Source organism: Globicephala melas, chromosome 14, assembly GCF_963455315.2.
Source record: "Globicephala melas chromosome 14, mGloMel1.2, whole genome shotgun sequence".
Taxonomy (NCBI): domain Eukaryota; kingdom Metazoa; phylum Chordata; class Mammalia; order Artiodactyla; family Delphinidae; genus Globicephala; species Globicephala melas.
Window position 1 is genome coordinate 33,087,714 of NC_083327.1, and position 15,305 is coordinate 33,103,018.

A 15,305-nucleotide genomic window follows, 5' to 3' on the forward strand; every position below is an offset into this window, starting at 1 on the left:
AAATAGACTGGGCAGCCATAGCTGCTGATCATCTTGGGAATATTGAATATTTTAGTGTTTTGGTGTCCGAGTGTGTGTCTGACAGGGCCTAGGAGCAACTACGTCAGAAAGGTACTTTTCTGTTTTTTTTCCTTACAGTGGTAGGCAGAGTCTGGAGCTGGAGTTGGCTGTCATGTCCAAGTCTGTCTGCTTTTTAAAATGTTGTTTGTTTGTTTGTTTGTTTGAAATTGGAAGGGTGAGATGAACTGCAGTATAAGATGGGCTGTTTTGATAGAGCCAAGTCATGATACCACTTCTTTTCAATGTTAACATGAATAATTTGTTGTATTTTTCATTCCTTCTAAAGATGCGTTACCTTACTGCATCCGTTATTATATTAAAAAATATGTTAAACAAAACAGCAAATGGAGTCCATCTTTGCTTCATTCCATTTTACTCAAACCCTATTAAAATTAATTTGTAGCCAGTGCTTTCTTGACTGTAGGTTCAAAATGATTAAAAGTGAATAGTAATATATATATCCATAAATTTAGTATACTTTTTTTTATAAAAAAGTTACACATGCTGATATGTGTTCATTTCAATATTAAGACTGCAAATAATGTGGTAAAACCAAAGGACTCAATTTAAAAATTGTTAGAATTTTATTTTATAACCTAAATTAATTAAAATTAATAATACTCAAAAGCTAAATATAATTATCAGATCTCATTCTCTTATTAATACCATGAGCAGGCAACTCCAGCCATGTTTTGTAATATAATTATGAAATTTTTATATGTGTGTAAAAATAAATTTATGGCAATTTAACTGTTCTTATTCTGATTTTCCTCATTGAGGCTAACTATAGTGATAGGAGACATTTGTTTATGCATAAGAAAATAATTTACTACCTATTTTAAAATAAAAACTGGACTAAAACCCCACAGCTCAAGAAATGTGGTTAATTAAAATTATTTTCCTACAACATTACTTTTTTAAATGGCAGTATAGACAAGACTTTTGGGCTTCATGTGCATGAAAAATGAAACTTTACATAAATAAAGCTTGTTAAGAAATGGATTGGAATGTACATTAAGTCATTTCTTCTAAAACCCACATAACTAACAAGATATGAAAATCTATAAAAGTGGTTTATAAACTAGAGTGAGAGAGATTTCTCCCTTCTAATTCTATTTTTATAAAGGTTACCCAGTCATTAATATGTAATTCTTATTTTGCACTGTCTCAGGTAGAACTTGAGTCTCCTGTCACTATATGTAAACTCAGATGTCCTAAGAGACTACGTATTATCTGAAATTAGCCTCTGCTCTCCCAATGGCTGTTCCTTGCTTACTACAGAGATATATAAATCTGTGATTTAAGCTTTTATTACACAGTGATTCCATTCTGCCACTATGACCAAAAGTACCTGACTGCTGATCAAATTCTCTGTATTCGTTTCACCTTTTCCCCCCAATCTCTGTTAGGTTCTGAGCTCATGCCCAAAGCGCTCTCCACCAGGATAGTGGGAGGCATTTGGTGGTTTTTCACACTTATCATCATTTCTTCGTATACTGCTAACTTAGCAGCCTTTCTGACAGTGGAGCGCATGGAATCCCCTATTGACTCTGCTGATGATTTAGCTAAGCAAACCAAGATAGAGTATGGAACGGTAGAGGATGGTGCAACCATGACTTTTTTCAAGGTAAGTCCTACTGGTTATCCAAAATTTATGTATTAACATGATAGAATGCCAACAACCCTTTTTCTATTAATGAATTTAAGAGTATAGCAACATTGTTATTTGTGCAGAACAATCAATAGCATATTCCTCAGGTGGTGGAGAGGTATACAACTAAATATACGACCATCAAGGCAAAACATTTTTATACTTGCAAATGACAAGGAGTTGTTGCTTTATAAGTATTCCATTTTTGTTTGGAGGAGAATCTGTAAAAAAGTAAAATTATTTTTCCCCAACAAGGTTTTATCTTTGAATGTAAATAAATAAATAAATATATTTACTGAAAATTGAATAGCAGAGTCGAGTCAGACTCTACAAGGCGTGGGTATTCCAGAAGAACAGAATGATTACATGTAAGAATGTTTTCCATACAGACATTTCTTTCTGTTATGATGAGACAAGGTCAACTTGTTCAGAGCCTATAGAAAAAGAAGGAAAATAAGGACTGGTAGAAACAAGCAGAAACAGTTCCTATTCTCTGGACATTCATCCATCTAATATTCTGGAAGGCACAGAATCTCAAAATGGGCTACCCCATTGAACTTGCAATGGTTTGCAGTGGGACAGCCTGTGGAACATTTAAATGGAAAGTGTGCTTGCACCAAGTTCCAAGCATATAGAGTATCTTGCCCTCCTCTTTATTATTCAGATCTTCTCCTTGCTTCTGCTGATCTCACTGGGCCGGAGTAGACCCAATGAGGAGATTCCATTTTAGGGAATCAGTATCACTTCATAATTTCTTTTCTATTTTACTAAGTATTTTTATGTTGTTTGTAGTTTGAGCAAATTTTTAAGCCTTGGTATTTTCCTTCACTGTTCACAGGAATGCAGTTGGCAGTTCAAGTGGGTAGTAGAAGTGGTAGATGTTTTTTCTTTTAAAAAAATAACCGACTCAAGTTATAAAACAAATTCTTTCAACATTCAGTAAGTGCCTACTGAGTACCAGAAATTGTACTACACGTTGAGTATGCTAGAGCAAATAACGTCTAATTCTCACTTTTAAGAAGGTTATAGTTTAATTGGAGACAGGGAAGACTAGATCTAGGATCATATAACTGTGTTTTACTTAACTTTGCCAAATAATTATGCAACTTTCTTTGTAAAAATTCTTACCAAATTAAATCGGCTTCTTTTAGGGTTCTGGAGGACACCAAATACCCAAAGAATGAGATAGATTGATTGTTTTAGTCAAATCTGTATAATTCTTAAAATTTAATTACTTTCAGAGAGAATATTTTTTATGCCTAGGTTAAAGATTGGATGCATATTTTTTATTCAATTGGAAAATTATTATCATCTAATCAAATTTATTGAATAATCAAATATGAACAAAGCATTATGATCAGTATGGTGCTATTTGTCTATATTAATTGCAATTGATCAATTTTCCCCAATTGAATATTTAATATTAATAGATTGTTTTTCTCATAAAACACTTTTTTTTAAATAAAAAAGAAACCAGCTGTTGAAAATTCTAAGTGTACATCATCGGTGTCTTTAACTTTGCTCGGAGTGAATATGTAATGCATTTAAATTATTACAATATTCAAGGGAATTTTGAAGTTGACTTTGTACAGTAATACATAGAAAATACTAATGCAAGTGATTTGATACCAGAAGTAATTATTTCTGTTTCACAAATACTTCAGAGTTTAAATTTTACTTTTATTTTCTAGAAGGCTCAAATATCTTAAGTTTCAAAGTTCTTATATACTATGAGCAAGGTATACCTCTGGAAAATCAGCGTTTAAAATTTTTCTCCTTTTCCCCGTCTTTAAGCTTATTTTCTCCCTTCTTTGTCTTTCTTGTCTTTCAAACTTCTGTTTTGCTAATTTATTTCTTGTTTAGTTCAGTTGCTCTCTTGCAGTGTCATTTTGCCTAACTTCACTCTGCTGCTCACTTTTCTTCTTACTCTCATCTCTTTTTTTTTCTTTCTCATACACACGGGTGCCTCTAGCACCCAGAGAAAAGTGACATGAAACAACTTTTTGTTTCCAACAGCACAGACTTTCTTTCTGTAAAATTGAAACCTTTGGGAATGTACAATTGTCACAATAAAAACCACACAGTGATAATCACTAAGTTGACAATTATGTTGATAACTTTATCACATGCTGAATTCTTACTGTTGAAATTTGAAAAAGCATTAGAATTTAAAAGGATACAGTAAATGTTGATTTTCTTTAGTTATTTTAGTGTAGCCCTAAATGATACTAATTTCAACCTCATATTTTGGCTTGTTAAACTATCTACTTATACCAGCCATTGGTATGAAATTAAAAAAAAAATTCCCTAGCAATCTGTAATTGAAGGAATTGCATGGTCATTTTGAAATTCTACAATGAATCCAAGACTATTGTGTATAGTCGATTTACATCTGACACCATTCTTTTATTTCTTAATTAACAGCAATGCATACAAACACTCTAGGAAGCACCCTTAAGGCATTGATTTCTAAAGGAATTTCCATCCTGTTTTTACTAATTGAACAAGACTCTGCTGTTAACTCATTATTCTGAAACAGCTCAGTTCCAGAAAATTATTTTAAAGAATGTTAAAGTTGTGTTACTACAAGCAAGAGCTGGCTCAAGATACCTGGCTTTAAAGGGGGTGAGTCTTCAGTATTGCAAAACACAGAGTTACACCGCCATTCTACAACATTGAATAATTCCTCTTCCAAAGAACACACTTGACTTTGTTCATTGACCTTACATGTATACTGTCTTCAAGAAGAGTTCATTCTTCTTTTCTTCTGTATCCATTACACTCCACACAAATTCTCTCCAGGGATAAATGTAAAGCCATGACTGGCAAAATAACTCAAAATCGAGCAGCTGGTGCTTCTTCAGTGTTATCCCATGTAAATCAATAGAAAGCTATGTGACATCACCAATATGTTCTTAATTATATTTAGATAATAAAATGGTTGAGGGCCCAAGGATTTTATTGGAAAACAATAAAGTAGGGTCAAAACGTTCTCAGAATCTGGGAACTTGGTGCAGCAGAACTGAAATCTCACCCCAGGGCTGAACACTCTATAAATGTCACCAAGCAACAGCACATGCTTTCTCCTTGAAGTATAACTTCAGCTATAGCTAGATAAAAACTATATAGCTCAGCTATAGCCTGTAGGTGTTACGGTCTCTTTTGAGAATGCCTGTATTTTCAAAGTAAGTCATATGTTTTACAAAATGATGCTGAAATCACCTTGTTTCTATGCAACTTATGACTCAGGTTTTTCAATTTCTACAAATTCTCTCTCTGGGTTTGGTCTGCCTGAAATCTCTGGCTTTGCCACATATGCTAGTATAGTCCGTCTTTCCAAAAGGTATCAAAGGAAATGCATATCCTCTTTCATGGTTATTAAAAAAGATTTCTGCCACATGTTAAAAAGACATTAAATGGTATCAGATACCTAATGTGAATCACTTAATACTTCTGAACACATAGTCTACAATTTAGAATAGTTGCTAAGAGGGAAAGAAACTGTGGAATTAGAGAAACCTGAGCTTAATTTCAGACTCCACCACCTATTGGCTGTATTTAGATGAGACACTGCCCCTTGTAAACCTCTGACTCCTCATCTCTAAATTAGAATGACTAACAGAATCGTTCTCACAATTTTTTTTAATCTTAAATGAAAGCTCTACATGACATGCTAAGTGCCTAATAAAAGCTTGATAGACATTATAAATTACCATTACTAGAATACATGGCTAATTTTTAAAATTCAGAATTTAGAATGATTTTAAACATAGTCAAGTAAAGTATGTTTCTATGACCCACAACTAGATAATTTTAAAATAGATTTTAAAAGATCACACCATGTTTATCTTATTTAAATTGCGTCATTCTTCTCATTATTGTTGTCATGAAGAAGGAACAATTTGATAAGTGAAATTTTTAAAAAATCTGAGGGGGCAGTTTTCAGAAGCTATTTTCTAGGCTGTGTATTGTGATATAGTATATTGAGATACAATTCACAATTCTTTGGGGAATTTATGCCACATCACAGGTAAAGGGAACTTTAAAAATTATTTAATATGAAAAAATGTTCTTTCTTAATTTTAACTTTTTTTTGTAATCTAATAAGTAGGATGTCTTATTTTGTCCAGTTTCATCATGCATCGTATGCTCTCAATTATATGATATGGATGTTCAGTCTTAAGAATACATTTTTATTCAATAAATATTTACTTATCTCTTATGTGGAAGGGATTGCATTAAACCTTAGACAAATATTGTGCATCTCCCAGCACCACCCAACACTTGTCTACCTCCTATATATCTTTCTATTTCCTTTACCACCATCCTGGTTCAGAACAGTGTCATCTCTGTCCAGGGTTTTGCAACATTTCTCTTTCCCAATTTTTTTCCCTCTTGTTCTCTACACTCTACAAGGTGACTTAACACCCTCCAAAATCACCCTGCTTCTTTGCTTTAGGATAAGAACCTAGCTCCTTATCAGGTTTACAAGGCACGTCATGGTCTGGCTTCTTTTTATTTTTTAGCCAGCTGCTCTCACACTCTAAACTTCAGCCAAACTGGTTAGTCCGTGTCATATGATGACTACATGATACATCTCCTTCTGTTATGCTTTTCTGCCCTTATCTACCAACCTAATTGGTTATATTTTCTTTATTCCTTGGATCCAAATTCAATTAATTCAGGCAAATTTTCTTGATCCTTTCCCCCACCCAAATCGACCCAGTCTGGGTAAGGTACTCCTTTTTTAAATTCTCTGAGCATTTATACCTCAGTTATTAAATGATCACCTCAAATTGTATTCCATTAATTCTTCTGTTTCCATACTACACTGCACAGCACGGGGACATGAATTGAATCTGTATCATTTACCCTTGGATCTCCAGTTCCCAGCACAGACTTTGCATGTGTTTTGGGCTCTATTAGTTAACAGTTGCCACAATAATGTTGCTTAACGAATGACCAAAAACTCTTAGTGGCATGTAACATAAACCTTCATTGAGCTTATAAGTCAGCTGTCCTACTCCTAGAAATTTGGAGACCCAGAGGCTTTTCTATTAATACCTTTGGAACAGACTCTATTTCTGCTAAGCTTTTTTGGCCTTTAAATATATCCAGTTGAGTCCATTTATAATCTAAAAACCACACCCACAGTTCATATTAAAATGTGCCTCTCTCTAGACTTAATCATTGCTACTTTGGGCTAGAAGCTTTTTCATCCACAGGTGAAAATCTACAAGGCATTTCCTTAACTTTTTCGGAGGTTTTAACAAAGCACCTCAAGGCAACATGCTTAATTTGATTTTTAATTAAGGCCTGGAGCCATGTTGAAACAATTTTGAGAACTTTTACTGGCTGGAGACACTGAAGATCGCAAACAATTTTATGACCCAACCGTACAAATTCTAGCTCCTTCATATCACCTCTAAATTCTGTTTGAAAACTGCCCAGTTCTTTATAAAATTATTTCCCCCTCCTCCTCTTTGTTGTTCTTCTTATTGTTAATAGTCTATCTCTTCCTTGTACTACCTTATCCTATGTAGCTAAATTTACCAGCTGGTACTTTGAATATTATGTCAATTTGTCTGAATATTTCTTTGTCCAAGTCCAGAAGATTATTAGTATGTTTTCTATCTTATAAGTTACTATAAAGCACACTATAAAAATATTATTTCCCCCTAAGTTTACAGATTCCCATTTTCCCAACCTCCCCTAATGATTTCATTGTCATCTGTTATCAATGTTTCATAGTTAGGTTTCCTTTAAGGTGGCAACTCACTTTTTAAAAAATCAAATTCTGTACAGTTATCTATTGGCGCAATGAATATCACATTCATTGATGGAACATCTGTGACAGATGTTTTAGGTAGAATGTGTGTTTACTTTCAAAATTTCTCTGCTCTGTAGAGAGCTAAAAAGTTTTCTTCAAAATACGTAGCCCTCTATGGCATTTCTGTTTTAACTTTGGGTTAAAAAGTCAATTTATTCAGAAGTGTATGAAGTTTACAGTGTTAGGAACGCAAGCAAGTGGATTAATCCATGGCGGGGCGGCGGGCGGGGGGGGGGGACGGTAGTTTTATTTCTTGTTACTTAGCAACAAAGAGGGTTTTATTTTGTTTTGTTTTTGTTTATGCATAGTTTCCCTCTTTAGAAGAACACAGTACATTGTAAATGCCATCTCATTAATCTTCACAGCAACCCCTAAGGAAGGTAGGAAGCAATTATCATTATGCTCATTTAACAGATGAGGAAACTGGGCCATGGAGAGGTTAAGTGACTTATTAATTATGAAAGCAATAGCCAAGGGACTCATAGTATCAACAATAAAAGTAATAGCCAAAGACATCATGGCATATCCATCATTACTCAGAAGAGCTAAGTGCATTAGTCATTTTGGCTCACCTACATGACCTCAACTGCTGATCATATTAAGGTTTTAAAACATTTGCCTTAAGCCATTGGGGCAGATACAACTATAACACGTTCTTTATAGTCTGCTACTTATTCTGAGCTTATCAGTTCAATGGTCTTCTAAAATTAAATTATGCTGGGGTGACAGTATAGGTTTGTAAGCCTGAATTGCTGGTATGGCATGCCTGTAATGATTTTTTGAAAGCTTGAGTGAATTTTGCTTCTTAAATGCCAAAAGAACATAAGTAATTTTTGAGTCAAGGGATAGAATGTAAAATGTTGGGAGTTTATTGCATGCACTTAATAAATGGATTTAGAAACACCATTCATTAGATATTTTTTAATTTCTGTAAAACATAATTTCTGTTATTTTTATTTAGAACAGTGGTGATAATTCAATTATAATATATTTACTATAAAGAGATTTATACATTAGAAAAGTAAAATATCAACATGGCATCTGTAGTTACTTTTCAGATTGAAAAGTGTTTTCTGAAATAAATGTTTATTTCCTCTTCTTATATTGATGGTAGAATACTTGGGAATTTCCATTTTGCGTATTCAGGAAATTGACCTACAATAGTTTTTGAAGATGGGAAAGATATTTGAAGTTAGTTTTGAATTTATTTTATTTATTTTTATTGTGATGTAATCAACATACAGCATTTTGTAACTTTAAGATGTACAGTGTTTTGAGAAATTTATATATTGCAATATGATTACCAGTCTAGCATTAGCCAATGCCTCCATGACATTAAAATTATCATTTCTTTTTTGTGGTTAGAACAATTAAGATCTTGCTTCTTAGCAACTTGGAAGTTTATAACACAGTATTGTTGACTATAATCACTATTCTGCACAGTAGATCTCCAGGACTTATTCTTTTTTTTTTTTGCGGTACGCGGGCCTCTCACTGTTGGGGCCTCTCCCGTTGCGGAGCACAGGCTCCGGACACGCAGGCTCAGCGACCATGGCTCACGGGCCCAGCCGCTCCGCGGCATGTGGGATCTTCCTGGACCGGGGCACGAACCCGTGTCCCCTGCATCAACAGGCGGACTCTCAACCACTGAGCCACTAGGGAAGCCCCAGGACTTATTCTTTAAAAGACTTTTATATTTTATATAACAAATTCCTCGTTAAGTATGGTCATTGCAAAGAAAAAGTTCAGTAATTATTTGCACATTGATAGAAATCAAATATGTCTTTTATTGTGTACCAGATTTACTACTTTATATATTCTAATCATTTTCCACCATTATTCAGAAGGGATTCTTTGACAATATAATAATTAGAAAATTCACTATGGTACTTTAGTAGCATAGTAAGTACAGGGATTATTTCTTAAATACTTGCTCATGTAAGAGTTGCCCTGTTTATTTAGGTGTTACTAACCAGCCACATAGCTTTGTTTTTAGGTAATTTTATTTACCTGGAGTCAGTTTATGCTTAGTAATGACAACCCCCTTTTCTCCTCAATAAGTTAGAAACAAAGGGTCTCAAATGTTAGCTTTATGTCTCACATGGGGGATATTGTCCCTGTGCCGAGAAGGTAATTTAAAACTCAAATATTAACATAAGCATAGATATATTACCATCAAAGTTTTGTGATTAAAATTTTTGGTTTGTTGATAGAAAAACAAATCCCTATGCATGCATCATAAATTCTATACCAGAGCCCAGTAACACTAGTCATACTGACTACTTTCTCAGAATCCCCAGTTAAAGCACTACTTTAACTCATAGGGCTAGTTTTTTATCTACCGAAGTCCTAGGAAATATGGCAATCAGTAGAACTAGATAGCATGTACATCATATGGAAATACAGTCTTGTCTGTGATTGACAGTATACCACTCTGATGAATAAGAGAATATTCTTGATTTTCATATCAGTTTTCCTTTCTCAACGGATGGAGTCATTATTTTGTCCTATTTGGATAGATCATCCACTAAGTTTCAAACATCTTTAAAATATCCATTTGTTTAAATCAGTAGTCTCAACCTGTCTGCAGAGTAGAACATTAGAAGCACTTGGGGAGCTTTTAAAGAATACCGAGCCCCACACCCCTCTCCAAGTCAAGTAATTAAAACTCTCTTGAGGTAGGATCCTGGGCATCTGAGTTTTTTGTAACCTCCTCTGGTGATTCTAATGTGCAGAGAGAGTTAATTTAATTTGAAATTTAAATAACCCCTTCTTTATTGGCAATAATAGTTAATAACTGATTGCATCTACTTCCATTTCTTTCATATTAGGGTGGGCATTCATCTCTTCTGAAACCCAGACCCCAGAAAATATTAGAGGCATGAAATGATAACTCTGCTGACCACATTCTTACTTCTTTTGAATAATTTACCTGAATTGCGTTTAAAGCCTTTTTCAACAGATTTGCTGAGAATAAATAATCTAATTACATCTTCACTTTTGATAACATTCCTGGAGGCCCCCAATAGGAATGCGTAAGAATTGTCTTGTAGCAGTATGAAGAAGGTTAGAGCTTTCTCCGAAAAGTATGGTGGGGTAAATCCTGATTTTTGCTTGTGTCTCTAAAAAGGTGAGAAAATATATGTTCTATGGGACTTGAGCAGTGAATATATTCACCTTTCCTTTATAAACTTTTATTGCAGTTTCTTCTATCATGGGGGGTGCACAGAGGGGAAATTAAAGAAGAGACCCATAAAGGGGCATATTAGAGTATTGGAAGGATTGTACATGAGACTTTTGTGTTTTCCTAAGCAGGAGGAGATTAAGAAGAGGTGAAGTACTTCACACTATAGATAAATATTAAGTTAGGTTCTTTGAAGTAGTTTGAGATTTGGGCTTAGGTAGTTTTCTTGCCTGAGTTTATTGTTCGATCCTGTAATATTTAGTGAACTACTGTCACTCCTTTCCTTGTTGTAGAAAAAAGAATGTACCTATATTAATGGATGGGGCTAACTTATTACATAATTCTAATTGAAGTCTTCCTTTGTGTCACTTGATAATTCTTCAATATCCCCCTGCAGATCTAAACTGAAACAACATGTTCCTCAAACATGACATTCTGCTCTATCTTGGGGGATGGAAAAACAAGATGTATTTAGGCTTCCAGGCCAAAATCTGTTCTAGTAACTTGCTTGCAAGTTACTAACCTGGGTAATAACTCCATGGTTATTTAGAATAAATAGAGACTTCATTTTGAATTTTTTGTTTACTTCATGTATACAAGTTTGTGGATAATTTACTTTTTAAATTTTTCTACATACTTAAATGAGTGAAAAAAAAGCTTTATGTGATTGAACACCAGTGTATTTGAGCAATTAGTTTAGATTAATGATTAATATTATTACTGAAATTTTCATCTCTTCACGTTGATGTGTTCTTCCTCAGACACTTTTTCTAGAAATCTAAAAAAAAACTCACCAAAGATTTTTGTAGCCATATCATTTCTCTAACTCTCCCAAATTATTTTTTTTTTCTATGAATGGTGTCAAGATATTGGTGTGGGTAATGGATTATTGTTAATATTAGGTTAAATGATAATATTTTGTTTAATATTATAATCTGGTATTTTTGAAGTGTTTTTCTATTCTTTTCAGTGCCTCTTACGGCTTTGATATTAATTAGTCAAGTTTGAAATATTTAAACCACTTCTTTATGATGCATTTAATTTATTGGCAGAGTAAGGGGGTGATTTTTACCCAAAGAGGTTTTCTCCCTCCCCCATCCTCCACTAACACACAATTTATTGTATGTGAGGCCTGATCCTATGTTTATTACAGGGATTTGCATAAGGCCTACAGAAAACCAACACCATTTTACTATGTTCCCATTGCAAGAAATAAAATGGTGCCTTTGAGGAAAGCTGCTTCATCAGACACTAGTTTAGCATGCCAAATTACAGCTATCAATGGTGAAACAGCAGATGTGAAGGCTAGTTGGCATCAGAGCATATGAGTCAAAGACTTTCCTATGGGAAAGAAAGTGCTCCATTACACTTTATCTATACTAAGAACATTGGTTCTATCAAGCTGTCTGAAAATTAGAATATGATGGGTTTTATCACCCTAGCTCTGCCAGAGTGAATTCAATAGTTAAAAAGTAAGCAATAACACCATTCTGGGAATTGTAAGTGATTAGAGTTTCAATGTATTTAAACTCGGAAGGAGTAACAACTTTTATCTTAGCTTGTCTGAAATATCACAGGGACAAAAGTTTAATCCCTCTCTAATTGTTACATTTTCAATATGTACCAGTGAAGCTTTGGGGAACTTGAAAGGAAGAAGTCATGTGTTTGACTGAAGTGTAAAGTCTGAGAAAAGATGTTTTAATTCCCTTGGAAAGCAAGTGTGTGAGGCTGCTGTTATTCCAGGATACACTGTGGTTCTCTCCCTCCTTTGCCCTCCTTCCTCTGCTCTGTGCAGGGACCACTCTTACTGTTTGTCAAGTCAGGATGGCAGCTCAAACACTGCATCACACCTCATCAATCTTAGGAGAGAGGGCCCCACAGGGAGGGAGAAAACTTGAAAGTCAGTTAATGTAGTGATGTTGAGCTGTCATGTCAAATGCTGGATAATGAATAATATTGTCACTGTAAGAGTTCATAGCCACTGGTTAGGCAAAAATTCGAAGGAAATTCAAGAAGCGCATATTTTTGGATACATAAAAATAGGCTGAGATAAATATTATCAAAAAACTGGCATGTTTTATTTCTTAAAAGATAATGAAAATGAAAAATTCATTTCTTTTCCATAAATAGCTGAATAAAAGCATGATTTGGTGTTTCTAAATCAAATATACAAACAAAAAATCCAGACTCTGTTTTGTAAATTTTTTGAGATTATATTTACTGGCATTGTGGCTAAGAGCTATTAATCATGCTTACTGTTTTTTGTGGTCTTTTTTTTAAGGGGGGCATCTAACTTTAGAATATCAAAAACGACATAGTATTCTTATTCCTCTAGATTGTACATTAATTACAGAGTGAAAACACTGAAACTTCTACTAAATCCAGAATGTCCTTGGCAGTTAATGTTCTTGATTTTGCATGCACTGTGATGTCTCTTTGGAGGGAAGCTATTCTTTCTTTGCAAATGGAATTTACACTAATTAGCATCTTTGGTCAGCTGAAGTTTCTTTTGTTCATTTGTCTTCTTATTTCTTTCCAGAAGTCCAAATAGCGGTAATATCACTTTGTTCTTTGATATTAAGAGCTGATTTAAGACATCACATGGTAGTTTAGTTGGTCCTTTCATTTCATCATAAAGCAAAATGAAGTTCACTATTACTTACTGCTGCTGCCATCTTTGATACTTAGATTTTTATTTAAAGACAACACAGAACTGTTATTCCCCTTTGGAAGCAAACAATATATAAGATCATGAGCCCTTCTGACACTCAATGATTTGATACTCAATCATCATGCATATTCACAAGTAGTAAACAATTTATAACTCATTCCTAGTTTTTTATATCCTTCCTCCTAACCTCACACAGATTGGGAAAAGAACAAAATAAACTTTAGAGTTCGTTAATAGGTATTGATAACTGCAAGCTGACTATAACGGATTCCTAAAAATATTGCTTTTAAAATATGACTAGATTAAACATTATTGCTAAATGTCTTACAGGGATCAGATTCTAAAGTAACTCAAATTTTTCTTTTTGCTGTAATATTAGTGACCCTGGCAGTGTCTACGATTGTTTAAATGTCTAACGCATACTGGTGAGCACTTTCATTGACCTCCAGTATGCAGAGAAATTCTTCAATAGTAATAAATAAAGAACATTTAGAATGAGTGAATGTGTGTGTATGTGCAAACATGTGCTTGAATGAGTGTGTTCTGTAAGAATAAGACATGCCATCTTAATTGGAGTTAAATTATGGATGATTACATAATTTATTTGTCTTATACCCAGTTTCCATATGAAATCTGTTTTAGTAGAAGAATAGTACAGTGTTGGCAATAAATTGTACTTTTATCTTTCCCGACAGCATTTGAATAATACTTTTGATTGTTATTAGCCTATTGTATACACCATAGCATTAGTGGAGTACAGTGAAAATATTTGATTATCTTTAAAAGTAGGTGTTTCATTTATTAAATATTGTAATTACAGCTAATTAGAGGCTACACCATAAATTAGTTTGCTTTGTAGGTCCCCTGACTGTTTTCAGAACACTATGAGTTTATGCTTCACTTTAATTTATTACAAAAACAATTAAATAAAGACCAAAGAATCAGAAAGAAGCATTAATAATGGATATAAAGAATTGTTGAGTCACTGCAATGCATTTTAACATAATGAGTAAGTGCATAGCCTAGCTTGTGTCATGAAATCCTACATCTGTCTCTCACTAGGGATTTATTTAACCTCTCCAGGCTTCTGTGTTCTTATAGGTAAGAAAGTATAGATAAACTGGGGATATAAGTTGGTGTCGTATAGATCGTTTACATAAAACACTAAACATGTGATAAACTCCCAGTACGTACTTACTGCGATTCTTATTGTAAGGTTTAATAGTTGAATTGTTAAACTCTGTAGCAGATGAAACCATTTCCCCCAATATAAATGCTTGTGTTCCTGGAAGTACATCCAGTTTACCTATGGTTAATGTTAAGATCTGACACTCAATTGCATTTTTGTTTAATTAATAATTTGATCTTGATTGTAGATTACTTTAAAATAATTATATTTAAAGATAATATTCTGGATTACACTTTTATACAGCTAAAAAAATAAAATGCATCATGAATCCAGTTCCATCCATACCTTATACATAGTTTTTTAATTAATGATCTTTTTATTAATAGTTTAATTAATGGTCTTTTTTTATTAACATGTGAGATTTGTTTTGACAAACAATTCATATTCAGAATTAATGCTTAAATAGAAGAAAAACTCCCATTTTTAATTGTTCTTCCTCTCCATGAATATTAACCATTGTAATTCTAAGCAAATTTCTTTTTCTCTTATAAAAATAATGCATAAGACTCATGAGAATTTTAGGAAAAGAAGGGGAAAATGTCCCAAGTCCAACCTCCAAAGACAGTTCTTAGTACCTTGTCACAATAACCTCCAGCATTTTTTCTATAGATATATAATATTTTGATCTCATTGGTTTTCCTTTCATTTCAATTTTAAAGACTTTTAGCCCTAATACAGCTACACAAATTCTTCTGTTTTCACTGAGCACAAGTAATGATG

The 15,305-nt window shown here is 33.6% G+C and overlaps 1 protein-coding gene across 5 annotated transcripts in view; it reads left to right on the forward strand.

Annotated features, from left to right (window-relative positions):
• Positions 1 to 15,305, forward strand: part of GRIK2 (glutamate ionotropic receptor kainate type subunit 2) — a 641,457-nt gene that overhangs the window by 532,278 nt on the left and 93,874 nt on the right. For all 5 annotated transcript variants that reach the window (XR_009558840.1, XM_060283847.1, XM_060283851.1 and 2 more), the window contains one exon: positions 1,470 to 1,687. Coding sequence is in view for 4 of the 5 variants with exons in the window: in XM_060283847.1 (XP_060139830.1) it covers positions 1,470 to 1,687 (218 nt within the window). In the remaining variant the exon portion in view is untranslated. The remainder of the gene's footprint in view (positions 1 to 1,469; positions 1,688 to 15,305) is intronic.